The 27,234-nt window shown below is 46.5% G+C and overlaps 1 protein-coding gene across 2 annotated transcripts in view; it reads right to left on the bottom strand.

Moving 5' to 3' along the window:
* Positions 1-2,079: 2,079 nt before the first annotated feature.
* The window catches only part of LOC144137812 (kinetochore protein NDC80 homolog), a 34,128-nt gene continuing 8,973 nt past the window's right edge, over positions 2,080-27,234 (bottom strand). Inside the window, exons 6-15 of one of the 2 annotated variants that reach the window (XM_077669813.1) lie at positions 25,022-25,063; positions 23,700-23,823; positions 22,927-23,021; positions 19,677-19,821; positions 18,407-18,612; positions 15,599-15,838; positions 13,327-13,419; positions 8,009-8,139; positions 6,458-6,560; positions 2,080-5,069 (exon numbers count right to left, since the gene is read on the bottom strand). In XM_077669813.1, the coding sequence (XP_077525939.1) occupies positions 4,950-5,069; positions 6,458-6,560; positions 8,009-8,139; positions 13,327-13,419; positions 15,599-15,838; positions 18,407-18,612; positions 19,677-19,821; positions 22,927-23,021; positions 23,700-23,823; positions 25,022-25,063 (1,299 nt within the window). In that variant the 3' untranslated portion in view covers positions 2,080-4,949. The remainder of the gene's footprint in view (positions 5,070-6,457; positions 6,561-8,008; positions 8,140-13,326; positions 13,420-15,598; positions 15,839-18,406; positions 18,613-19,676; positions 19,822-22,926; positions 23,022-23,699; positions 23,824-25,021; positions 25,064-27,234) is intronic. The other variant, XM_077669814.1, reaches the window with a different exon arrangement.

Here is a 27,234-nt window from a genome sequence, read left to right as displayed (position 1 = left end):
CACCCCCCTCTCTGGGTGAGAGCGCGTAACTTTCGTCGCGTTGTCCGTGGTCGAGTTGAGAGGGAACGATTATGCGTGATTTGTCATCGCGTGTATTTTTGGTGATAGCAAACAGAGTTTCATAATTCATACGGGAGGACATTGCTGGGACAATAGACTTTAACCCAAAATACATTCCTAGTAGTCGATGGTAAGTGCTGCAGGGCCCCTTTAAACTCCCATCACTGCCTCCGCCTTTTTTTCCCTCCTGCGATGTCCTAAATAGCCATTCCAGCCAAGAGCGCTCCGAGTGACACCAAACTTGGCCCTTGCTCTGGCACGAGTGCTTGTCCTGTTTGTTAAATTCCTAGTTGCTGAGGTTCGCGAGGATGGGAGTCATGCATCGCTGTTATTCTAGCACATGGTGCTGTCGCACACTAGCGGGTGGCCGCAGGGCATCAAGCAGCGGTGCTGGGTAGGAACAAAGACCCGTTCTGTTTCACTGCGAAACTGTCCATGGCTCCGACTAGAGCGATGTAGACAAGCATAGCACCACCTCACAAAGAATTAAGAAAACGTCCTAAAGCCCTCGTATATGTCCTCTAAAGTGTCTTCCCCGCAGTGCATATGTGACGGAAGGTGAAGGGGCCTTAGGGGCCTGGGCTGTCAGTGTCTCCTGTCGTCGTCTTGTATAGTCACGGTACTAAAATGCCGGGACACTCGTTTTCCAACGCCTCACACTAGAACGCTTCATCTGCGTGGGCAAGAACGCGTACTAAAAGATCACCCCTGGACACTCATTTTCCAACGCCTCACACTAGAATGCTTTGTGCTTCAAAGACGCGAGACTTTTACAGCAAAGCTGAACATTTCTACTGAACTCGGCACGGTCCACGACTTGGAAACGCGGGAGCCTCATCAACACCAGGAGCATTGGGACGAGGGAGAACCCAAAAAATAAATTATGCATAATGACTGGGATTAGCTACATGATTGATGATTGTGTATAATAAATGCACATATATAGTTGGAGCAAAATCGTCTTCTGCCTCATTACCAATTAGCAGCGATTTTGCTGTGGGAAACACCGGCACACACTGCATGCTCTGCCCCTCCCCAGGTTTCACGTTAGTGGAGATGGGCATGTCCATCTTCGGAGGGAGTATCATTACAGAAAGTGGCTCTAACTCTTGTTTTATTAAAACTATTTTGAAATCAATTGTAAGACAATTAGTCACAAGGACGACTCTATCATTACACAAAGAGTTTCATTTAATTTTCAATATTACGTCGTAAGAGCGAGCTGTAAATATTGTGTTATTTCCGTCTGATGTCAACACATGCGTTTCCCAGGAGGAGAACAGACAGCCCCATGTTTGTCTGCTGGAATAAACTCTAGTCCGTCCAAGTTTCATTCAGCTAATTAACTATGAAGTATGCCCAATTGCTAATTACAATCAAAGGCACTTTCTTTTGTGCATTCCTTGGACTATACGCCCTGGTCAAAGCACATTGTCGCTCATGTTGAGGCTCGACACCACAGCTTAATCGCTGGTCATCCCTCACACAGAGGAAAGGTATACTGTACTTCTTGTTGACGATTTGTTTTCACCTCATGTAGATTAGTGCCCGTCGCCTGCGCCCGCCACTGCTCGATTTTAGGCAAGGCTGTGCAATACGCCGCATTGGCGGCTGCACTGGCATGTGAATTTTTACGGCGAGTGATAAGTTATAGAGGCTGCAATATTTGCGGCAGGCACTGCTTCTCTAAATTGCTTTTCCGGCATTGGGTTTACATTTATTCAAGAGGGTCATTTGAAGATTTCTAATCCGTTACAAACTTTCTTCACAAGAGATGATTGGCAAGTCGAAATGGAAACCATTAAAGACATTCCTGAAACGATAACACCACTGGATGGTATGAAAGGGTCCTCATTGGATGAAAAGTTGCCGTGTGCCTATGTAAACAGCTGTATATTGACAGGAGATGGGAATCCTACAATATTTTAAACTCCAACGTGAACTAATTACGACACGAAAATAAAACTTGGTGTGATGATGCAGTAGTCTTGGTGGCTAATTGTCCAAAAGGTTCATGGTTTGGGCTTCTTGGTGATGCATAATGGGAACTGAAAGCGCAAATTAGACACAGACAAAGAAAGGAGACAACAGGACGAGCGCTAGCTTCCAACAAAATATATTTGGAAAAAACCCACAATTTATACATGTCACACTTTCCACTTGCATACCACCACACATGCGCAGAGACACTCATAATTAGAGCCCCTTACTTCTTGCGGTGGAGCATTTCAAATTCTGCGATTCTAGATAGGGGAATCTGCAAAATTCCGCGACAACATTGAAAAGGCATAAGGCACATGTACAGTTCATTTTTTAGACACTTCAGACTCCTGACATGCTGGATGTCATTTACAACTCAAGGAAGCTGTTGTGGCTGAGCATGAGGTGATGCTTTGTGCTTTCTTCACCAAGAGAATGGCGCTTGTGAAACACGATGCCACCATAGTGACTGAACGACCTTTCTTCATCAACAGAGTTGATTGGCACTGACAGGTATTTAAGGGCAATGGAAGAAAGTGTTGGAGTCAGGTGTTCCATCCCAGCCCAGAAAGCCAGGACATCAGAACCTTCACCTGGCTTTTCTTGTTTAGAAAGAAATTGTGCCAAGTCCCTGTCACTAGACTTGTGGTCTTGGGCAGACTTTAGGTACACTTGCCATTCAGCAGCTAGGGCTAGGGATTCTTCCCCAAGTCCAGGAACGGCCCCAAACTCTGATCTCTTCTCTGAGAGACACCCAACTTGCAGGGGATCCAACCACCTCACACTCTTGAAAAACTTCCAAGTGTCACAAGTATACTAGTGCCTTGATAGCCGCTTTAACCTTCCTTTTGTTTGCAATCTGACAGACCCTGTTGTGTGCATTGTTCTCTTTCTGTGGCTATGGCTAAGCCCTCTGATTCGGGTGGAGGCTGCGCCACCTAGCCACTTTTATTATTTGATAAGGTTGGAATATGCAGATACAAATTCAAATTTTCAACAGTAAAAACGTTGCGGACAAATAATAGAAACTATTTTGCCATTAGTAATATAAAATACCACTTTTCCGCCACATTTCACTAAATCTATCGTTTTGGGGATGTAGCGGCACAATTTTAAGGTTTTTTTTTTTTTATTTCCGCGAGAAAACCTTAATTCCGCGATTTTTTGCGGAATCGCGGAATCGCAGAAAGCTAGGGGCTCTACTCATAATCATCTGAGATAACAGAGTTCTTTTTGAGAAATGGATACAGATTTAGTGCTCGCGCATTGAGACTGCAACCTATCTATTTTATCAGCTTCCATAATTTCTCTGGTCAACCTATCTCTATTCTTGCCGATTATGATGCATTTGTCGAAGAGTGGTTCGCAGTGCGGTTTGTGGTCACACGTGGAACAGTGATGTGCTAACCATCCGCCACTCCCATTTTCAACATTGCCAGAGTGCTCGCGAAGCCGGTCATTAATACAACGACCAGTCTGCCCAATGTAACATTTTCCGCAAGAAAGGGAAATTTCATATACCACATTTTCTGTGCATGTTGTGCGCTTACATTTACGTTTTATACAGCAACGGCTAGAGCGTTGACCCCAGGGATGGCTCATTATGCAAGACTTGCCCAGTTTTTCTGGCTAATATTGGCACGTCCTGCAATTTTCTTCAAGTTGTGGGAAATATTGTGGAGGTAAGGTATAACCGCGTACTTTGGACGGGTTTTGGGCGAGGCCGGCTGCTCTCCCTGCGTTTGGGCTCACAACTTTTTTAGCAGGGACTCAGCAACAGAGATTTGCAAATGAACCGGATACCCAGAGTTGGAAAACCTTTGCGATTGTTGACAGAGGCTGGTAGCCATTGAATGGTCGCACGATTTCTTGATAGCGTTCTTAAAACACATGTTTACGATTCCCCACTTCACCAATTTAGAGTGTGTGGAATGAAAGGGGAGGAGTGGTTTGCTGCTCCTTGGTTGGTATGCCCAACAAGCGTGATCTGGTTGAAATGCCACGTTTGTGTCGAGAAACTGCATCGAGTTATTAATCGGGAGTTCAAAAGTACCCTCGAGGGGTCTAAAATTTTCTTTACCAATGGATAACACACCATGGGCGCGACATTCTAGGGCATCAGAATTACAATCCAAGAAGAATAAATAATCGTACACAAAACGTAACACACGAACAACATTCATGCTGTCAAGGAGGCCAGCCACAGTGTTATCTAGTTTGGATAAAAACAAGCCACTAAGAATCGGGGCAATGCATGAGTCAATGCATATTCCTTCGCGTAGCAGGCCCGGCTTACGGTCGTACTGAATAAAAGTGGAACGTAGATAAAACGATAAAAGTTCTAAAAAACCGCTAACAGACACCCCTGCAGCATTTTGAAAAAGCACACTACCAAACTCGTCAATCATAAAATTAAGCAATTTGTCATGTGGCATTAAAAACCTGTCACGACATTAAAGACCTTTATTACTCTTTGCCACAAGCAGAGTAAAAAAAAAAGACGTGAAAGGAACAGCCCAAACTTTGTCTGCGAGGGTAAAACTGTAGTCTTTTTAAGCTTTACTAAGATAATTAACCAAGAAGTGCTTTAAACCGCAAATTAAAAACAACCATACTTTGTATCGTGCACTCATCCGGCTTTGCTGTCTAACCATGTTCACACCGTCGATTGGGGCCAGTTTTTAGAAAAATTTTTCCCAAGCTGAGAATTCCAGTTTTGTCAGGACATGAATAAAATTGGAGATACAACTTGTAAAGTTCATAAAAACCAAGCATAAGAAAAGTACACTGCTGATGTCAAAAAAATTAATGACTCGTCAACAACCACACAGTTCAGGTGTGATTGTGTGTAAAGCTTCCACAAAGAAAAAGAAAACTTAAAAGCCACCATGCAGAATTTCAAGAGTCTTTCATGGATCGTGCTTCGTCTTCCCGATCACATTAACTTTTATATCCTGCAGCTCTTTGATGGCATCAATGACCTTGTTGTGGCACTGTTGCATCAGGGCAAGGTGTTCGTCGTAGCAGGCCTGAAAAGAAGGGAAAACTTTGTTTGAAGGCAATGTTCAGGCAGTCTCCATTTTTAGGCAAATATTAACTAGGCTCTATTTTAAAACAGCCACCACGAGTTCGAAGTGGGATTGCCACCTGGCCGGTTTTTTAGACAGCGGGCTGTTTGCCGGTCCATACCTAAAACTGGCCGTCATTTGCCGGTGTTTTGGCCATCGGGCCACGATTATGATCGTTTTGGCATTTCATATAGCATCAATTCAGCAACTGCAACGATAAATATGTGCCGACAAGCTGCGCAAGGACACGTGAGCAAAGAAAATACGTCGCGTGTTTCCAGAAAATCATGTTAACACTTTCTTTTTAGATAGTCTTAGTCACTTTCTGCACAAATTTTATGCTGATTTCTCGCTAGGAAAACGAGAAAAAAAAGAAAAGAAAACGTGGAGTCTGTTTTCCAACACGAATTCAACCTTCGCTATCCCCCCCCACCCCTCTCTCCCACTCGGGAGGGCCGGTTTTCTTTTGGGGGAAAGGCGGCAAGCTTAGTTCGAAATTGCCGTCAAAGCACTGCAGAAAACTTCCACTCATTCATGCGATGCGACTATTATTGGTAGTGAATTTGATTCAAACTGCATCAACACGAATACCTAAGCAGGAGGCTATTTCATATGTGCCACAGTAACGTCATGATGGCCTGAAGCTGTGTCAGTTATGACGTAAATGCTGTAGCGGAGGCCTACGAACTTATTTAGGCCACTCGTATTTAGTTGAGGTGTGCTAACATTCGAAACGTCTCATACTTTGCTAACAGTGTTCGCGATTTGAATGGATTCACAAAACAGTTCGCGATTTGAATGGATTCACAAAACAGTTTCATCGTCTGAAGTATGCAAAGCGTTTGAATATTCAAAATTTCTGAGTAATAGAGCAGTAAAAATGTGCAATGCCTCTGTGCAACAGCATCACCATAATACAACTTTCCATGTTGGGTTAAGCTTTCTTGCAATGCTTCGGCGTCACGCGGTAAAGCCAACACGCGACACACGACATCTGACAAGTTGGTTTCGAACAAAATGTGGCAAACACTGTTGTGGCTATGCTGCCACGAAATTTTTCTTTGAGTCTAGAGAGCGTTGCCTCAGCCAATACAACTCCACATTATGGACAGTCGTACTGCAACAAATAAACGTGAATAAAACGACAAGATAGCAGCCACATGCACATGTGCAGAAGTGTGGGTGGGAATTTCTATAGAGAAGAACAGGCACATGCTAACTCTCTTGCAACCTAGGCTCCCACACAGTGAAGTCGTCGCTTGTAAAAGCAGTGGGATGCAGATGAAAAGCAGCATGATCATGTTTAGTGGCATCTTGACGAGCTCAATGGCATCTCGGCAGGTACTAACCTTCACTGACTGCGCGATCTGTCTCCTTTCTTCGTCGCTGGCAGCGCTGGTCTCCTTCTGGTTGGTACGTGCATCCGCCAACCTTTTCTGCGCGTCTGCCAGGCTGCACAGTAGGCGCAATAAACAATGAAATCTTGTTACACACTGCACTTGAATTTGAATTTTAACAACGGAGCTGTCGTACAAGCCTTAAGTTCGGTGTTGCAGAAAGAAATACCGAGAAAATGCCGAGCGCTCGTGAGCGCATGCCTTGCAGCAGTGTTCCCAGCATGTGCAGTGGCTTTGGAGAAGAAAAAAAAACTACCATGCATGTATTGGTTGGCATGAGCAACATGACGAATCGATGACGGGGACTACTACAGTTGAATCTGGATGTAAAAAACCTCTATGTAACGAATTCCTGGATATAATGAAGTTTTTGAATTCCCGTTGCGAGCCCCATTGAAGCCTACGTTTTTGTGACCTATGTAACGAAGGCGTTGCGATGGGTAACCTTGATGTAACGAATTTGTTACACTGATGATTTATTGTTTATTGCACTTTTTCTAAAAAACTTTTTTATCAACTTCGTTATATCCAGGTCCAACTGCACTAGCACAGTGCAAATAAGCACTTTCAAAATTGTACAAATGTGTGGTGATATGCCCATTAGTGCTCCCGGATAAAGAACTCTCCCCATCCCCCTTAAACCTTTCAGCTAATGACTGGCCTCATAGCTTCTACCAATCCTCCAAGTGGACGCAAGCCATATAGAGATGCGTATAGACCTAGAGGCAGCACAAGACCTGTTTAGCGAACAAGGTTTGGATTCTCTTGAGGCAATTAACACACAGGTAACACCTGATAAATTATCCTGCCCTCACCAGCACACGAAGCTTGCACACAAAGCCCTATGACCTTACCGCCAAGCGATGTCTGCATTCGACCGGATTATTTTAAAGCGAAGCTTTCTATGCTCCACTGATGGTGTCCGGTGCACACCAAAATGCACTGCAGGAAAGCCAACTTTCTCTGACGATGATAATGATCACAGGTGAACAGCAATGGTTAAGACGCGAAGCTTTCTCTGGCCAAAAGCCAAAGCTCTCAAACTCCACAGTCAAAGTCCAAGATCCAAACGACCCAAGTTCAAAAAACTGGCCTTTGACCAGAGAAAGCGTTGCATTTCAATCATCTTTTATTGGGGAGTTATTATTTTACTGGGGAGAGATTTTTCAGACGAGTGCCAAAAGTGTCGATGCATGCATACAAAATGCCTCTTATTTGTCGTTTCAGACTGCTCAGAACTGTTCTGGAGCACCTTCATATTTTCGTTTACATAGAATTTCAATTGCAAGAGGATTTTGGACTGGCCTGCAACTGCCAAAAACTGCTCTGCACGGGAAAATAAGAGACCAAAAATGGAAGGCTGGTCGAGTACTACTGAAGGCCCGTATAAAAGCATTAACACAGAGGTTACAAATTGGGGGCCACCCAAACCCAAATTCGTGCACATGCAAACGCAAGAATGGGCAAGCCACAGACAAAGCGCTTGGTGGTCGCAATACAGACCGCTTCTTGGCATCCACGACAGCCTTGGAGTGCTCGCCAGACACGGACATGGTCTTGAGCTCCAGGTCTGCGTATCGCTTGGAGAGCTCGGCGTACTCTTCATCCAGCTCCTGTGCCTGCTTCCGCTTGTCCTGGGACAAGATGGCGCGAGACAAGGATGTTTACCACACTGGCCGTCTTCACAGTCACCAGTCCACTGCAGGACGGAGGCCTCCATCCTCCAATCATTCCCCACTTGCGATGCCCTAATCCCTTTTTGGTCACCGAATTTTCCGATCTCATCCCTTCAGTCGAGTTAAACTCCTAGCCTTGTCTGTCACGTTGATATTATTCACGGAACACACAATAACATCAAACGACAAAGACCGATTACAAGTTCGCACTAAGCGGATGAGATAAGTGAAAGTAGTAGCAAAGCCTCATGTAGATTTGCATGAAAGGAACGTTACACAAGAAAACAGTACTAAACGGACTAGCTTGGTTAATGAGGTTCCAGCAGTAACTGGCAACGTTGCAGGAAATGATGGAATAACCATGTACAACGAAGGGACAAAGGAGACATCGTACTGAAACAAAGACGGCAGAATTACCTTAAGAATGCATTACAACTAGTCTTCCCTGTCCTTGAAAAATGACAACAATTGCCATCCACAAGAAGGGAGGTGTCAGAGAGCTTACAAGAAATTGCAAACCTATCGGCCCAATCTCAACTGTATACCAGCCGTTTGCCTCGCTAATTAACACGAGCGACAACCTAGATTGTCTAACAAACGAAAGAACGGGCTAGATTTAGGAAGGGGCACTAAAGAATTGATCACAGTCGTGTCACTAATCAGGTAAAAGAGGAATCCACAGAGTATTTTATTAGGGATGGGCGAATATTCGGTATTGTCGAATATTCGATCGAATAGCTCTCTATTCGTTATTCACTTCGATCCGAATGCAGGTATTCGATATTTTCGAATTATTCGATGCTCCCGAATAGGCAGCTAAAAGCCAAGCTTTTCGGTCAAGCTTTCCGAGAGTTACCCCAGGCTTGGCTCAAGACCCACCAACGCGGACATTTCTATTACCAGTGCCGGCACTGCCGAGTTGCTGCCTTGCCTAGAGGTTCGACGAAGCTCTCGGCCGCCAGCACACTTTAGGTTAAAAAAAAAAAAAAGGCGGCACTGAAACGACACCGCTCCGAACATAGCGGCACCAAGCCAGCAGACTTGTACAGGCCGCCATTTTGAATAGGCATGCCGCCATTTTGAATAGGCTCGCTCAGCGCAGCAGTACGCCGCACTAAGCGAGCCTATTCAAAATGGCGGCCAGCCACTTGCGCTTTGCTTGGCTACGGCCGAGGATACTAGTGGCTACAATACTTCTTTTTTTAGCGGAGCTTCTAGGCGCCGCTTAAACTTATGAATGAGCAGCCGGCGGAAACTGCTGCACCTAGAGCATGTGGCGCAACAGGCATTTCTTCATGAAAACTTGTGAATACAGCAAAGGAAAGCTGTGTGTAAGATTTTGCAATAAATGTTCAACTGGTAATAGTTTTACACAATACTGTGCCTACGTGAGTTCTAATTATTAGAAAAAATTGTGTACATTAGTCAGGTCACAAGTTGCTCATTTGTCTTTGTGATTTGCAATGTGTACTATTCGAACTATTCGATTCGAAATTATTCGACCAAATCACTATTCGCTTCGAATTCGCTTCGAACCTCAAAATCTATATTCGCCCATCCCTATATTTTATAATAAAGCCCTTTCTGTGGCATTTATAGATTATGGAAAAGTCGTTGACTACTTAGAAACAACCGCAGCACTGGACAGTTTAAAAAAGAATGGGGAATTGAGGAGGGCGATAACGTTTTGCAAGAAGGAAAAGTTCCCAACCAAACTTTGGCAATGCTTGGTGTCAGGTGAGTTGGTGGAACATTGTGCGCTAGGTATAACAAACAGGTGCGATCCTATAAACGATTCCCAATCATATGATAAAGGAAGTGATGCCAGGAGCGGCTCTCCAGCACATCTAGAGCAGGTATGAAGGAAGCTCAAGAGAGAAGTCTGGGATACAAGTAATTGAAGAATACCGCAGTAGTCCCTTTAACCTCACCAAAACATTGTCTTGTCCACTGAATGAGGAGAAGTCCTGCAAAGGATACTTTCGGAGCTACGCTTGGAAAGCTTAGTCCTATATGGAGAAATCGAAATAAATGCTAAATTGGCGCACAGAAAACATCCGCTTCACCCAAGGCAACAGGGCACCAGAAGAAGTGGATGAACATGGCCATACGGGGGAAGCTGCAAGTGCCACTAAATCCCAGCACTGGTTTCAGGCGCAGAATCGGGACAAGTTGAGGGCACTCGGTGCCAGAAAAGATTGGCATGCCGCAAACACATGCCCCCAGCCATACCTTGTGGTGCAAATACTCGACGCCTTACTGAACCCGCTTGAAGATAAACCGAGGCAAGTACCCAACAAGAAAGGGAAAGAACGGTGACCAGACTTGCGTGAAGACCATCCCAGCTCAAATTAAGAGAATGCAATGGCTGGGCATGAACTAACCACCGGTGGACAGAGTAGCTGCGGAAAGATGGGACTGGAAGCAGGAGAAATCAATCAACGATACGGAGGGGTGGAATAAACAAAATTCGGAGGCCAGGGCACCGCAAGACAGGAACAACTGGGAGAATACAGGTGACACCTTTGTCTTGCAGTGGATGCAAACGGGATGGCCATGTTAAAAAAAAGATAAAAAAAAAAGAAGAAGAAAGAAAAAGAAACCCAACCAGCTGTGCAGAAACGGTTATGTTGCACCTTTGCTTAACACGCAGTTATTACTTTAAAAAATTACTTGTCAAGTGAGTACTTGCAGTGCTAAACCGCAGTTCAAGCATCAAGGGAAGCTCGTTGAGTTTGCACCAAGAAAGAGGGAAAAATTGAGCGCTGGATAAGGAGCTAGTGCTGCAGATTGCGACACTGGTCTGCAAGCATCAAAACTTGCAGCAGCCCCCCTTTCTTTTGCCACTGTTTGAAGTAACATGCCATGGTGGCAGCCTTGAGGTGCTCTTAGTGTTTACAACCTAAAGCAGGGGTGAGACAGCTGAACCAGATTTGGGAGCAGTTTTTGGAGCAGCGAAACCTCGATTTTGGAGCAGAAGTACCTGGATTTGGAGCAGAACATTTATTATGTCCCCTTAGGAGCTTAAAAGAAATCACATTTTTGGCAACTCAGGGTGGGGAGTGCACTTTTTAATCGGTTTTGAACGTACATAACACTGAAACAGCCCAAGTTTTTCTACCATATTACCAAAAGGTACGAACTGCACTACATCTTTACAAACCATTTTTAAATTCTTAGGCTCTATGCATGGATAGCGCGGAGCGCCGTTGAGAATATCGAATTGAAAATTGAAAAACTAAACAATTGTAGGGCATTTTTACTGTCATGTGAATTCCCAAATTATTTTTGTAATCCCAGACTGGGCTTTACGCACGAGTGTAGAGCCACGGCAAAAGTTGCGCACAGCAAAATGACAGTAGTCTTCGCACCACACCAGCCCTCTTATTTCGATTCCCAAAGTGCCCGTTCACAACGAGCGTAATACGAGTAACATTGGTATGTTTAGCTACCTCCGTTTGGCATTAAATTTCTTTTCAGATAGATGAACCATTAATACTAGCGTGCAATAAGAGCCCGTCCCGTTATCTGACACTGCTTGAACATTTTGAGGCGATGTGGCCTGCGCCGCCACTTCTGCAGTGTCGATCGTCCCAGTCCCACCGCTCGCAACCTTGCTGTCAAAGGCAGCCACAACTCGGCGTTTTATAACACTGCAACGAGTCCGAAAATTGGGCACATCGCGCCTCACACTCAAGGCCGAAACACCGAATTCGCAGGCCCCACGTTTTGATGAACTCCGGTCTTTTGAGTCGTGCAACTTCCCACAACAGATCAAACGACTAAATGTTAATCCAGCCACCCCCATAACCAAAAGAACTGTAAAAATCGGGAGACCACTCTGCCTGAAACAAACACGATCGACTGCTTTGCCCGGCGGCCATGTTTTCCAATCTTCACCACACCAAGATGGCGGCACCCAGTGATGTCGTTCCGGAGATACGGCGCTCCGATGATTGTCGTTTTTTCATCAACTTGCACAAGTAGTTCGGTGTCTCAGTACACATAGGTTTTTTTTCTACAGGACTTTGCAATGGTTTTCGATGGGAAAAAGTTTAAAAACTCAAGAATATAACGTGTGCAATCCGACATTGTGACTTTCGAAAAAACTATCTCGGGGACAATTTCATGCGGGTTTTTATTGAATGATCAATCAATTAAACCTTTACAAACAACATCACCCTGGGGGTGCTTGAAAATTATGCGGTCGGTAAGAATTTTTTCCCACTCAAACTGACGGGAGCATTAAAATTCTTGGCTCTCTGACTGCTGTGGAGCAGTTTGGCACAATTGTTACGAATTTCAAGCTTTTGGAGCAGGCCGGCGCAGGAAAACACATTTGTATCAAAACTGCGCAATATGCGCAGCTGTCTCACCCCTGCGAAAGACAAACCTCGCAGATAAAGAAAACTGTGGTTATTAAAATTGTGGCCTTATTTGCGTTTTACTTAGATTCCCCTTACGCACTTTGCTGTTGCAGAGCCCCGCAGCAACGGCATGTGGCAGAATGAGCTGCGCCACTTTTTCTTCAATGTGCAAGCCACCAATTCAACAACAAGCTGCCACATTTCAGAATGAATATTACAGTGGAACCCCGATAAGACGACTTTATGAAAGTGCTAAATGTAGCACCCTCTGGCATAATTTGCGAACCCCTAACTGAAACAACAAGTTTCTGAAGGGAATTCCCATTTTGTGTCCCCTCCTGCCCCCGTACGTCTGCACTAGCCCTCCAGCCATGCCCCGTATGTCATGAGATAAGCAGCAGGGAGAATGTGGAACTGCCAAGGCCGCAATGAAGGGGAAGCAAAACAAACGAGAGTAAAGTAAAAGGAAAGGCGGGGAAGAAAGGAACCAAAGACACTGATAAGCAGAGGTCACATGGTAAAAGAGGTAGAGGCCAGAAAGGAATGACGGTGGGGCGATGCGAAGGCTCAAACAACAAGCAGGGGGAGAGAAAGAGTTGTTAAAAAGAAGGAACCTGGATTGAGCAGGCGAGTAACGGGAGAGTGTTCATCGCCATGGGGTGTAGTGCATGTTCGTTGGCTCCGTGGGAGTTCGACCTCTTGTAGCTGGTGCTCCACGAGGGCATAAGTGATGTAGTCTCAAATGAGTTGAAGTTTTTGTTCATCCTCACATACTCACGGCCGTCTGAGTGGCGAAGTAGGACTGCCGCTTTGAGATGAGCTCTTGTTTCAGCTGCAGTTGTCGTTGCAAGTCCTCAATCTCGAACGTGTACTGTGGAAAATGACGAAACAGTAAAGATACCATCTTTCCCCCCAAATAAACAGAAGAATCGGCAGTCGGTGGACAAACCTTTTCTTGATGGGGAGGGAAGCAGGACAAACAACACAAACATTGCAAAACATAATGCGAATGTAGAGTGAGGAGTCTGGACATATAATATGGCAGAGCAAAATGGGAGGGCAACTCCATTTGTTTTGTTTGCTTCCACAAAACCATTTGCACTGCTCGCAACAGTAATGAAAGTCCATATAAATGGCAATACGTGCAATTCTGAAATGCCTTGAGAGTGTTAAGGGTGTTTAAATGTGAAGAGAATCCTTATTGTGGGGGTAAAAGCAAAATACAGTAAAATCTCGATGATACGAATCTCGCGGGACCACGAAAAATATTCGTATCATTCGAAATTCGTATGAACCAACACAGACCGAAAAATTGAGCCCTAAAAAAAGATTTCGTTTATTTCTCGACTTTTCTGTCGCGTGAAGGAATTCGCGACGTTTTTCTGCTCTTTTTTAACTTTTAAATCGACGAGTGGTCCTTTCTGGACTACCTTCTCATCTGCCATTCCCAAACTCGCTACTCTCTGCACTGAACCGCATGGTGCGTTTTTGCACGCGATTCGTGCGCGTCGGCACTGCGCCCGCGTCGGTGCTTCCGCGACCGCCTGTCTCTCGGTCAGAAAACGACGCGCGCGGCAGTGGGAGGAGCCTGATGACTTGCGCCAATTAGCGTCACTGAGTAAAAATTATTTAGCGGCTCTAGTGCCAATGGCAGGTGCGTGCCTCATGGAGGCAGTGTCGAAGCGTTCAAGACAGCCGGCTGGCTCCGCTGGAAATGTTTAGGCTTAGCACCTCGGCAGATATTTCATGGGTGCTTTCATTAGCGGAGCGGATTACGTTTTATAGCACCGTTCTCGCCCACATTATTACTGATTTATTGCACAAGAAACCTCGTGTGTGCTTTGAGCGGCATTTTAAAGAGCGGTTTGAAGCGGTCGCTTGAGTGCCGCCGCACCACTTCGCGACCGAAGCCGCCGCCATGTTGCCGCAGCCGGCCGTGCCCCACACAGTGTGCGGGTGGTTCCGCGGCGGCGTCAGCGCGCCTGTGGAGCGCGCGGTGCATTTTCGCAAACGGCAAACAAACCCCCGGCCGGTCCTGGAGAAAGGGCGACAAAGAGGGGAGAGAGAGCGCACAAGTCGCCGTCGCTTGCTCGCTCGGCAGTCGGGCGCCTCGTTGGCTCGTTCGTATCATCCGCCGGGCCGCGCAGGTCCGTTCGTAAGAGCCGAAATTTTTCCCATTGCAAACAATGCAATTTTGCCAGGACTTATCAGAAATTTGTATCACCCAGAATCGTATCACCGAGATTCCACTGTAACTAGTCATGAATCCTGCGTGATGTACTTCAGCTGACACTTTATTCCTTTTGCTTCGAGACTATTGGAACAAACTAATTGTTGCTTTTGTGTTCACTTCAAATGCAAAGATCCCTACTTTCACTGCCCTACTGTAAACGAAAACAGCTTTCAGTGTACATACAACAGTACTTTGCACCTAAGCAACGCTAGCATGTATAAAAGCCCAACTACTCACATTGCATGCAGGATGCAGAGATTCGAATTCAACGGCATTAATACAGACCTCAGCGAGCTGAACACATTTTAACAATTTAACAGTACTGCCCAATCTTATGCATTGTATCCCCTGTACACTTGACTGCACACCAAATCCCTTGTTGTCTTGGCGAGAGGAATGTACAGGAGGGATTAAAAGAAATACGAATGCAGCGCACAGCCTCCAATGCATGCTGCACCGTCTGGCCACAAAGTCAGTAAACTGCGAGCACGCGCACTTTTTCGATACATTGTGCACCACACTGAAAAAGTTATACTGATTAGTTTCTGTGGCAGCAATAATATAATCTACTTGAATAGCACTTGTCCACTAAGCTTCCCTTGACCCCCCATGAATATGTTATCTGTTATTATCTGTTATCAAGTCTGTTATATTGACGAGAGCTTAAACCGGTCGCATACTTTCACTACGCGGCTCAGTTACAGCAGCAGATCGGCTGATTCCTGCGAGGCCGTTTGTGGCCTCCTCCGCCAGGGCCGCACGCATGCACAGTAGATTTTTTCGGAAGAGGCAGATTGTTCCATGCAGCGAGACATACCTGGTCGCAGAGCTCCTCTTCTTGTAGGGTGGAGGCCTGCAGGCCCTGCACAGCCTGCTCGAGCCCTGCATTAGCCCGGGCCAGTGCGGCCCTGTTGCAGGCCTGGTGTCGCTGCAGGGAGCGAGCGTCCTCCACCGGCCGCAGGTCAAAGTCCTCCAGCACGGAGTGCGGCAGCACACGACGCAGGGGGGCCGCCGCTCTGGCAAAGCTCTGCTGCAGCTTCGCGTTCGTCGCCTGAAGCTGCACGCCAGAGGAAGGCGGTTGTACACCGTACAGTGGTGAGACAGCTGAATCAGATTTGGGAGCAGTTTTTGGAGCAGCGAAATCTCGATTTTGGAGCAGAAGAACCTTGATTTGGAGCAGTTAGCTACATTTATTATGTCACCTTAGGAGCATAAAAAATAAAATTTTTGGCAACTCAGGGATGGGGGGTGGGGGGGAGGGGTGTCCTTTATTTTAATCGGTTTTGAACATACATAACACTGAAACAGCCTTTCAATAAAGTTTTTTCTTCCAGAGTATCACAAGGTACGAGCTGCACTTCCTTTTTACAAACCATTTTTAAATTTTTACGCATTATGCATAGATAGCGTGGAGTGCTGTTGCAAATATCGAATTGAAAAACTAAGTAATCATAAGGCATTTTTAGTATCATGTGAATGCCGAAATCATTATTTTTGTAATCCCAGACTCGACTTTACGCACAAGTACAGAGCCACAGCAAAAGTATCCAAAAACGAGGTGACAGATGTCGCACCCTACCAGCCCTCCCATTTCAATCCCCAAGGTACATGTTCACTACGATCATAATTTGAGTCATGTTTAGCCACTTTCCTTTTGGCATTAAATGTCACTTTAGGTAGATGAACCATTACTACTACCGTGTAATATTAGCCCGTCTCGCTGTAGGACACTGCTTGAACATTTTGCGGCGATGCAGCCTGCGCCGCCACTTCTTCAGTGTCGATCGTCCCATTCCCGCCGCTTGCAAGCTCGCTGTCAAAGGCAGCAATAACTCAGCGTTTTATAACACCGCAATGGGTCCGAAATTTCACTTCAAGCACGCACCGCGCCTCACAGTCAAGGCCGAAACACTGCGAATTCGCGGGCACCAGGTCGTTTTTGATGAACTCCCGTCTTTCGAGTCACGCAACTTCCCGCAACAGATCAAACAACTAAATGCAAATCCAGCCACCCCCATAACGAAAACCACGGTAGGAATTGGCGAAGAGCACTCTGCCTGAACCACAAGCCACTGCTTCTCCCCGCGGCCATGTTTTCTAATCTTCACAACACCAAGATGGCGGCGCCCGGTAATGTCATTTCGGAGATACGGCGCTCCAAAAATTGCCGTTGTTCCATCAACTTGCACAAGTAGTTTGTCGCCTCAGTACACATAAGTATTGTTTCTACAGCTCTTTGCAATGGTTTCTGATGGGAAAAACTTTAAAAACGCCCAGAATATAACATGTCCAACCTGACATTGTGACTTCGGAAAAAACTATCTCGGGGACAATTTTATGCGGGTTTTTTATTCAATGATCAATCAAACCTTCACAAACCGCATTTCCTTGGGGGTGCTGGAAAATTATGCCGTCAGCAAGCATTTTTTCCCGCTGCAACTGACGGGAGCGTTAAAATCCTTGGCTGTCAGACTGTTTCGTAGCAGCTTGGCGCAATTTTTTCAATTTTCAAGCTTTTGGAGCAGCCTGGCGAAGGAAAACAAATTCGTATCAAAACTGCGCAATATGCGCAGCTGTCTCACCCCTGACCGTAGATCAGAGGCAGCCCACGGAGGCCGTATTGCCTTCATGCAAACCACAGAGGTCCACACTATTATCGGCTACTCTCGGGTACAACTTAATGGACGTAGTCCCTGTGCCTCCTCACTACACTGGCTGTGTACCCGCGCGGCATAAAGATTGCATTACTACAAATATTTTGAACTTCGAACAAGTCATCTCCAAGATTATTTTTTTTTAGCTTAATCTGCTTTTATAAACTACTGCAGTGATGACAAATTATGTGTCGAAAAGCAGACGATATTGAGCATGAAGCGCAATCGTTTACAACGCGCGCATGTTGACATCTCGATCTGTCGTTGCTTAGCTGGAGTGATACACTACACGAGCCATTACCGTTCTTACCTTGTGCCCACGTGTAGAAGAAAATCTGGCACTAGTGTCCGGGCGAGCCACACTTTAGCGAGCATGCTATCGTGTATCGCAGAGAAGCATTTCGTCTTTGCTAAACACTCCTTGGTAACAATCTCAGAAATTGCCGGCGACAATAAGAACTTCAATTACCGTTTGTGTTTGTGAAAGACCGACAATTTGATGTTTTGGAAAAAGGTAGCGTGGGTTTAAACGCCTTTTACAGGGGGACACATTTTGAAGACTAACACTGCCTTGCACATGCCCCCTTGGTAGGCATGCCTGCCAAAGCTGGCAGCAGAACGGGAGGAGCAGCAATAGTTGTCACAGATTCAATGGTCACAATCCTCAAGCTGAAACTTCATTGGGAACACAGTTGAGAAATTGAAGCTCTTTTGCACTTGCACTAATGTCCACTACTACGACTTCAAAAGCTGAGCGCTCAACTTTCCCGTCACATCGCAAGAACAAAAAACCTACAACGCTACTGAGAGTTTGACGTATCAGAATACAACACCATAGCTCTTGTGCACAGAGAGGTGATGTGCAAGTGTTAACCTAAGATGTCTAACCCAGACAAGGCTCGGCAGTCGAAGGCAACTGGCTGGATGCTCAAAGTGCATATGCACAGACACAGTACAACACACAGGCAGACCTCTTCGTTGCTGCAGTACCAGGAGAGGCTTAGCAGCTGCTGCTGGCCCTTGAGGGCCTCCAGCTCGCTGCGGACGGCAGACAGGCTTTGCTGGAGGCGCTGCTCCCTCTGCTGCAGGCTCTGTCGGTCCTCCTGCCGGCCACGCTGCTCCTGCAGCAGGGCCTGCTGCCTGCACAGCTGCTCGCGCACCTCCTCCTTCTGGCCGTCTGCACAAGGAGGAACGGGAGGAAATAGTGGCACTGGGGGGCAGCAGCTCCCTCTAAGGTGCAGCCGGCATGCTCAGCTGTCGCGTGGTGTGCACTTAGACAAACTCTCGTTCTGCCACTGGCAGTGCGTTGAGGTAGCACGGCAGTAATGCACTCTACTCCTACCCTGGAAACCCCCGTTTAATCTTACCAGAACTCAAATGTATTTGATTTACTTTAAAGTGGCAGCATTTCCTATAACAGGTAACAACGAAAAGGCCAGTTTCTCACACAATGCAGCGCCTAAAGTTCTCGTGTTACAACAGCAAAGTGCTCAATTAGGTTCCCTGCGGTATCCCTGCCTACTTGTTAGGTGCTACAATTTCACTCTTATTCCCACACTGCCCTCAAACTCTACAGGCACTCCATGCTTGCGGATACTGCCACGATGACGTCTACATTGACATAAAAATTGTGGACAGCCTTCTCTGCTCTGGAAAAGGAAGAGCCCCTCGTTTGAAAACTGGCAGCCTTTTCCGGTTCTTGCCGACAGGGTCAAACTGAAAGCAAAGAGTAGCTGGCGTACATCAGTGTACTCATTGTTTTTGATGCAAAAGCATTAAATGATCCACAATACGTAAATGACAGCGTCTGGTGTCTGTAGCCACGATGCGGCTCCTAAATTTCCCATCAGATACGTGATGCGTTCCATAGCATGCTCTGGTTTGTCATCACTCGACAGAGTCAAACAGGAATTAGTGCTCCTGACATTGCAACTTTCTATACCTTCATGGTGTGTCAAACACAGTTTAAGGGGAAAAAAAACAGAAAGATAAGAAAAAAAATAACAAAAAAGAAAGAAGTCACACGTGCACACATACATGCACGCAGGCACTTGCACTTGATCGCTCTCTCACTTGCACACCAACTCCCTCACTCTGTTCCTCATCCGACCCACAGTTTGCTGTTTGCCAACCTCATTCTGCACGTGATGAAAGATACAAGCAGTCTCCGTGCTGTCTTCCGATCACATAGTTCTTTTTCTCTTATTGTGAACAGACTGAGCAAGGGGAAGAAAAACTCACTGATGACCTTGATGGCCTCCTCGTTCTTCTCCACTTCGGCCCTCCTTGTCTCGAAGTGCTGCTCCATCTCGGCAAAGTATGTCTCAAAATTCTTCACCTTTGTCTTCTCGCGCTCCAGGTGCACTTCAAGGGCATCCTGTTCCTCCTGCAGAAAAGCAAGCAAGCCTGACGTAAGCCGACAGATGCCAAGGCAAACAAGAAATCCAAAGAAGAGAGGCAAGGTGGCAAGCCAAACGAGGCAGACGCAAGCCGCAGGGGTGAGACAGCCCAAACAGATTTGGGAGCAGTTTTCGGAGCAGCAAAATTTCGATTTTGGAGCAGAAGAATCTTGATTTGGAGCAGTTAGGGACATTAATTAAATCGTCCTGTGAGCTTAAAAATTCATTATTTCAGCAATTTGCAGGGTCAAGTGCACATTTCAATCAGTTTTGAATACACAGAACACTCAAACAGCCTTACCTGAAAGAGTTTTTAAGAGTATCACAAAGTACTAACTGCACTACCTTTTTCCTAACTGGTGATATTGTGTTGCGCCTGCACGCAACACTGACAACAAAACTGCCGTTAACATATTTTTAGCAGTCCGTCTGTTCTGTTGGTTACTTTGTTACCGGGTTGACCACACCGGTCTGCGCCTGCGCGCGCGGAAGGGCGAGGAGGCGCGGACAAGGTGAAGGCAGGTCCGCGGAACTAATCCCCCTACGGCTACAAATGCCCAAGTGCCCAGACGAGTCCCGGTGAGCACGGTAACTACGTACACGGCGGAACAGACAGACTGCTAAAACTCTTATCAAATTTAAGGGCTCCGCAATTGTGGCGTTTTCTTGCTGTTTTAATGCTAACATTATTATTTTTGTAATCCCAGGCTGCGTTGTACGAACGACTGTAGTCACGGCAACAGTTGAACAGCTTCGAGCTAACGGTCGCATAGCCCAACCAGCCTACCCGTTTCAGTCCCCGGGGCGCAGGTTCACCCTATGGTCATTTGAGTAGCGTTAATGTTTAGCCACCTAGATTTTGGCATTAAATTTCACTTTGCATACATCAAGTGTTATAGTCGCGTTCTATGGCAACCGTGTAGTCCTGCAGCTATTGGGCGCTGCCTGAACAGGTCGCAGCGCCGCAGCACAGCTCGCAACTTTCGTGTCGCACGTTCCATCCCCGAGGCTCGCGATCGCGCTTCAAAGCACAGCAACACCTCAGCATTTTACACCACCACAATGAGCCAAAAAATTCACTTCACGAACCCGATTATAGACGCGCGCACCGCGTTTCGCACTCAAGGACAAACCACGCCGAAGTCGTAGGCCCCACATTTCAATGAACTTTTTTTCGAGCTGCCCAACTTCCCGTAACCTGGCACCAATCTCAAACCATATCCCCACGTTAACGTCACTGTTCAGAGCCATAACAGATAGAATGAATACACTGGAACCCAGCTGATAGCGTAAAATAAACCAGGGAAAATATCGGCGATATGCACTGAGCGCGTTGGTAGCAGCCAGATCAGGCGGCGGCCATGTTTGTTGCCGCAGCGATGCCTAATCGAGAAGGCCGTTTCAGCGAACCCGGACGGAAAGCGAATCGAGTTTTAGAAGCTATCACTTGCTTCGTTTCAGTCTTTCTATTTGTGCCATTTCTGTGTTTGCAATTGACCGACAATAAAAGCGGTGACCGGGATGCGGGAGGCTTTCGTCCCCGCCGAAACTGACATGAGCATCAAAATCCGTGCCTTTCAGGCTCTTCTGGAGCAGTCTGGCGCAATTTTCGCAATTTTCGTGCTTTTGGAGCAGCTTGGCGCAGGAAAATGGAATTGTATCAGAAAGGCGCAATATGCGCAGCTGTCTCACCCCTGAAGCCGACAAAAGTGAAACAAGACTTTCAGACAAGCAGGCAAGATCATCAAGCAATCTGGCATAAGTCTGACAAAAGTACCAAGCAAGGAAGTATGGCAGATGCGAGCTCATGTAAGTAAAAAAAAATTCATACAATGTTCACGAATAATGACAAAAAAGCATGACTCGCACACGTTTCAAAGCTAAAAGTAAGTGAACAGGTTTGCTTGCATCGATGAACGCAACCAATTTAAGAATAAGTCACGCGTGTCAAAACAACTAGTGAATTTAGAAAAGAAAAAAAAGCTGTAGGGCTACACACGACATGTACTGTATCCAAGGAGAGAGAGTACTTTTTATAGGCCGGTATACAACACTTCCTGTACACCCACCATTTTAGATCAGCAACCACAAGGCAAAAAAAACAGTCATGTGGAACCTTTACACTTGTTCTTTAGAGCACCGAGATGCCACTTACATAGCTGCAACTTTGTGCAATGAATCATTCCTGCCTGATGCTTTCAGGCGGTATAACTGTTTGCTGCCGGAGTTCGGTAGTGCGAGGCGATGATGCCGGACTCGTAGACGCGCTGATAGCAAACAAAGAACATACTTTATTTGGAACTAGTCTGAACGTGACCAGCGCCATCCATGCTTGGGAGCGCACTGCCACTCCGGGCCCACGCAATCTGTCATGCGAGTTGCTCATTACAGCGGGCCCCACCAGATGGCGGTACTTGACCGCTTGATGGGGCTTGACGGAGCGCAGTACACGACAATAGCCACCCCCTAGCACATCTGAAAGTGCATATTTTCTATTTGCTATATCACGGCATGCGAGGAATGCACTCTGCAAAATATGCTGTTGGGCTAGGTGGTGCATATTGCTTCAAGTAAAAGAGCGCTACAAACCCCAACAGAAAAAGAAAAAGAAAGGACAAGACAGATGTGCTTCTGTTGAAGAAAAGCACATCTGTATCGTCCTTTTTATTTTTTTCCTGAAGTGGTTTGTAGCGCTCTTTTTCTTGAAGCAATATGCACTCTGCAGTTGATGTGGGAAGAGCCTTGCCAGCATGACATGGGAGAGAGAGAGAGTATTTGTTGCCAAACTTCCCAAGTTAGCGAGAATTAACAACAAAAAAGCTGCCCGAATACAGCAGGTAGTGGTACACATCCAGTATGCCTGCGCACATGCAGTGCGACAGATCGCACACACCCGTCAGAATTTCTGCTGCTGAGCAGAACCTCATCAGCACGAGTCTCCATAGGCTCGTTATGTGGCATAAAGAGTGGAACGCTTCCTGCCACGCACTCTCTCTCTACCCCGATATCTGTTCGCGAGAGTCTTCCAGCGAAAGTATGCCCCCGTGGGAACGCACGAAGGGGTGGCTCCAGTGTAGGAAAGCTGTGCTCACCACCAGAGCCGTCAGCCTCTGCAGCTCTGCCTGCTGCTCTGCCAGCCGCTTCTCCAATTCCTCCTCGGGCACGATGGGGCCAAACGTGTCCAGCACTGCACGCAGCAATGGGAGCAGGATGCACACATCAGCCCCGACAACCCGTACCGTCTCTCACCAGCTGCTCTCACTGCCGGAAAATAGGGCCAACAAACGGGCATCACTCGTGCTGCCAATGTCCTCGGACAGCTGAAGCATGCTTGTTTCATGCCAGGTGGGGGAAAACCCAAAGAGCTGGTGGGAGACACCAGTGGCCAAATGACGTTTCTAACTAGAAGAAAGAAAGCTAACAAAAGCTATTTATTTTGCTTGCGGCCACTGCCAGACTAAGCAAGCTTGCCATCGGCTCGCCGCTGAGCAGGCACACCTCATTTAAACATAAAATGTTTTCCACGAGCTTTGCAATTACTGCGCAGCCTTTTCTGTGAAATTTCATTGGACAATAATAAATGCTTTATTACCTATCAGAAAGTGAAAGCTGAAAACAAAAAAGCTGGTTGCTTCTTTGATATTTATAAAATATTCTCTAAACGCCAGCAGTTATGGGGCCTGTGGGAGGTTAATCAATTAGAAAAATGCCAAGATTCTAGAGGAGTGTATAACAAGCCTTCCGCTGCAATCACTTCACTGTCCACTCTGCTCATCCAGTCAGTGCAACTTGGTGCAGTGCCTATGAGCGATTAAAAAAAAAATCTGAGCTCCGACAGAGATGCAATGGGAGCACAGGAACGCACCGAGTCCATCGAGAAATTTGTCGTGGTCGTCGCCTTCTTGGGACTCCAGGCAGTAGCGCAGAAGAACGGCAGAGTTGCCGTCGCCCATTTGGAAACCGGGGGAGCTTGTGGCAGGGGCTTCCGTCTGGGAAACGGACACGCGCACACAAATAAAAATCTGAGCATCAACGGAGGGAAGTTTGTTAGTGGCAAGAACAGTGCCAGTCAGAGAGTGGCTTCTTGTCAAACCTCTCGTAACATTTCATCTCCAATGCATTTCATTCAGGGCAATGTATTACTTTGAAATGTAGTCCCCTTCCACTTTGCTAGTGCCTTGCATTAGTTTGTTCGGGTCGTGATACCACCACTCATTCTTGCATTACTGCAATGGCCAATGTGGTATTCATTTTTCTATTTACTGTAAAGCCATCGCACCCTGACCTGTACATTTAAAGCTTGTATTTTTATAGGGACCATGAAGAAAAGATACGACTTCGCTCTGATGAAAAGATTACCTCATTGGAATAACACCCGCGTCAGTTCTAAAGAACATGTAAGCGACAATGCTATGCAATGGGAGGACAAAAAAAAAAAAAAAAAAAAAGAATAGGTGACGAGGCACCTGCCTCCTTCTCTGTGGTGAACTTGTGATGGTACAAGTCTTTTTTTAGAGTGATTTTCAGATGCCAACCAAAGCAACCAAACACTGAAATAGTTTTGTGGGCTTGCACTGGAAACCTACAGTTTCAAGTGAAGTATAGACAAGGCGCAATAGCACACAAGGAAAATCAGTGCTAATCGCATGCAAATGCCACAAGCAGCAGTCGCACCTCGATTTCTCTTGAGGGACTCCCGCAACACCATGACAGCTCTAAGTTTGCCAAAGAATGCCAACTAACCACACCCGCCATTTGTTGACAAGGCACCGAGTTTAGGCAAGCTCAACTGGTCCTTTTCATCATCACTAGGTCCTGCTACACTTGATCGCCAATGCGAAACTTTATTTCCATTGAAACAGTTTGACGACCGCCAGCTTGAGCAGAAGGACAATGCACGCAAGGCAGCCACTCCTGGACAGTACAATAGAGACCGTTATCTCAATTCCCTTTGTTTGCAAGCACCGAATTGAGCCGGTGTTAAAACATTTCTGCAGGCATGGAGCACTGCCTGTTGTGCTCTTGCAATTACTACGAGGACCTCTTCCAGTTGTTCAGGCGTGTCAAGTCGGCACAAGTTAGTGAATTCAGGTAGGCTTGTCTAGGCCTCTCAAGAGCTAGTAACAGCACTCTGCATGTCCTGGCTACACAAGCAATTTGGAACGTGGACGAGGGTTGGCAACTTACTGTGTTGAAGAAGTTCTCCAGTGGGCTGATGGTAGTGAAGTACTGGAAAGAAGAAATTGGGTAGTAATCAAGAGACAAAAAGAAAAGAAAAGGAAAAAGGAGGGAGAAGCCCTTTTTACCTGCTTAACATCTTGGCAGTTCTCTAAGTGGAATCGTCTTATCAGCTGTTCTAAATTCAAGTTGAAGCTTCCAGGGGTGAGACAGCTAAATCTGTTTTGGGAGCAGTTTTTGGAGCAGCGAAGTTTCGATTTTGGAGCAGAAGAACCTTGATTTGGAGCAGAAGAACGACATTTATTGTCACCTCCGGAGCCTAAAAAATCACATTTTTGGCAACTTGGAGGAGAAAACTGCACTTTTTAATAGGGTTCGAACGTGCATAACACTGAAACAGCCTTTTAATAAAGTTTTTTTCTACCGGAGCATCACAAGGTACGAACTGCACTACCTTTTTACAAGTCATTTTTTTCACTTCTTAGGATGTGTGCATAGATAGCATGGAGTGCCGTCGAAGATATTGAATTGAAAAACTGCGCAATCGTAAGGCATTTTTATTATCATGTGGATGCCGAAATTAATATTTTTGTAATCCCATAATCGGCCTTACGCACAAAAGTAGAGAGCCCCGGCAAAAGTTGCGCAAAGCGAGGGTCCCTTACAATCGTCGCACTCCACCAGCCCTCATTTCAATCCCCAAAGTGCACGTTCACTACGACCGTAATTTGAGTAACGGTGGTATGTCTAGCCACCTTTCTCTTCGCACTAAATTTCACTTCCGATAGGTGAACCATTAGTTCGCCCGGCGTGCAATAATAGCCCGTCCCGCTATTGGACACTGCTTGAACATTTTCCGGCGATGTAGCCTGCGCCGCCACTTCGGCAGTGTCGATCGCCCCATTCCCACGGCTCGCGAGCTCGCTGTCACAGGCAGCAATAACTCAGCGTTTCATAACACTGCAATGACTCCGAAATTTCATTTCAAGCACAAGCTGCTCCTCGCACTCCAGGCCAAAACATGGCGAATTCGTGGGCATCACGTTGTTTTTGATGAACTCCCGTCTTTCGAGTCGCGCAACTTCCCGCAACAACTCAAACGACTAAATGCAAACCCAGCCACCCCCATAACCAAAACCATGGCAGAAATCGGCGAAGAGCACTCTGCCTGAACCCCGAGCAACTTCTTCGCCCGGCGGCCACGTTTTCCAATCTCACCACACCAAGATTGTGACGTCCAGTTATGTCGTTCCGGAGATACGGCGCTCCGAAAATTGCTGTTTTTACATCAACTTGCACAAGCAGTTTGTCGCCTCCGTACACAGAAGTATTTTTTCTGCAGGAATTTGAAATGGTTTTTGATGGGAAAACATTAAAAACTCAGAGACTATTATAACATGTGCAACCCGACATTGTCATTTTTGAAAAAAACTGTCTCGGGGACAATTTTAAGCCGGTATTTTATTGAATGATCAATAAATTAAACCTTTACAAACAGCATGACATTGGGGGTGCTGGAAAATTACGCCATCACTAAGCATTTTCCCCACTGAAAGTGACGGGAGCGTTAAAATCCTTGGCTCTCGGACTGTTTTGGAGCAGTTTGGCGCAATTTTTGCAATTTTCAAGCTTTTGGAGCAGCCTGGCGCAGGAAAACCAATTTGTATCAAAACTGCGCAATATGCGCAGCTGTCTCACCCCTGAGCTTTACACACCTAACCTGCACCTGAACTACGAGAAACACCACTGCAGTGGTTTTTTCAGCTGGTGGAGAGTTGGTGCATCCAGGCTACCTCTAGGACAGCTTGGCTTTTATTTTTTTGCAAGCATTTCGCGGAATTTTGGACTGAACTTGTGGGGATCGCGACTTTCACGCGAACCCCTTTCTGGCTAGCTTCCCATCGCGGCCGGCGTGCACACGCGCCTCGCTCACGCGATGGGAACCGTACGGGAGGGCGCCAGCGACCGGACGGTTTGTTGTCACCCTGGTGAAGGCGTTGACCCTTTTCCCCTCTGCCTTACCCGAGAACCAGTTCTTCCTCGACACTAGCGCCACCAAAAGGCGAGGTGTGGTGGGTTGTCAGATGACGCAAGGACGCTCTCTTGTCTTGGGGATCCGGTAGCGCGCGGACGTTTCGGCGCGCTGGTCCTGACCTGGGGAACGCGCCACAAAGGACGCGTCCGGGCGAGCTGGGAGATTGCAACCGCGCTCGCACTGCGCA

Source organism: Haemaphysalis longicornis, unplaced genomic scaffold (genome assembly GCF_048455015.1).
Source record: "Haemaphysalis longicornis isolate Haplotype H1 unplaced genomic scaffold, Haemaphysalis longicornis Haplotype H1 scaffold_5, whole genome shotgun sequence".
Taxonomy (NCBI): domain Eukaryota; kingdom Metazoa; phylum Arthropoda; class Arachnida; order Ixodida; family Ixodidae; genus Haemaphysalis; species Haemaphysalis longicornis.
This window is presented reverse-complemented; position numbering and strand designations above follow the sequence as displayed.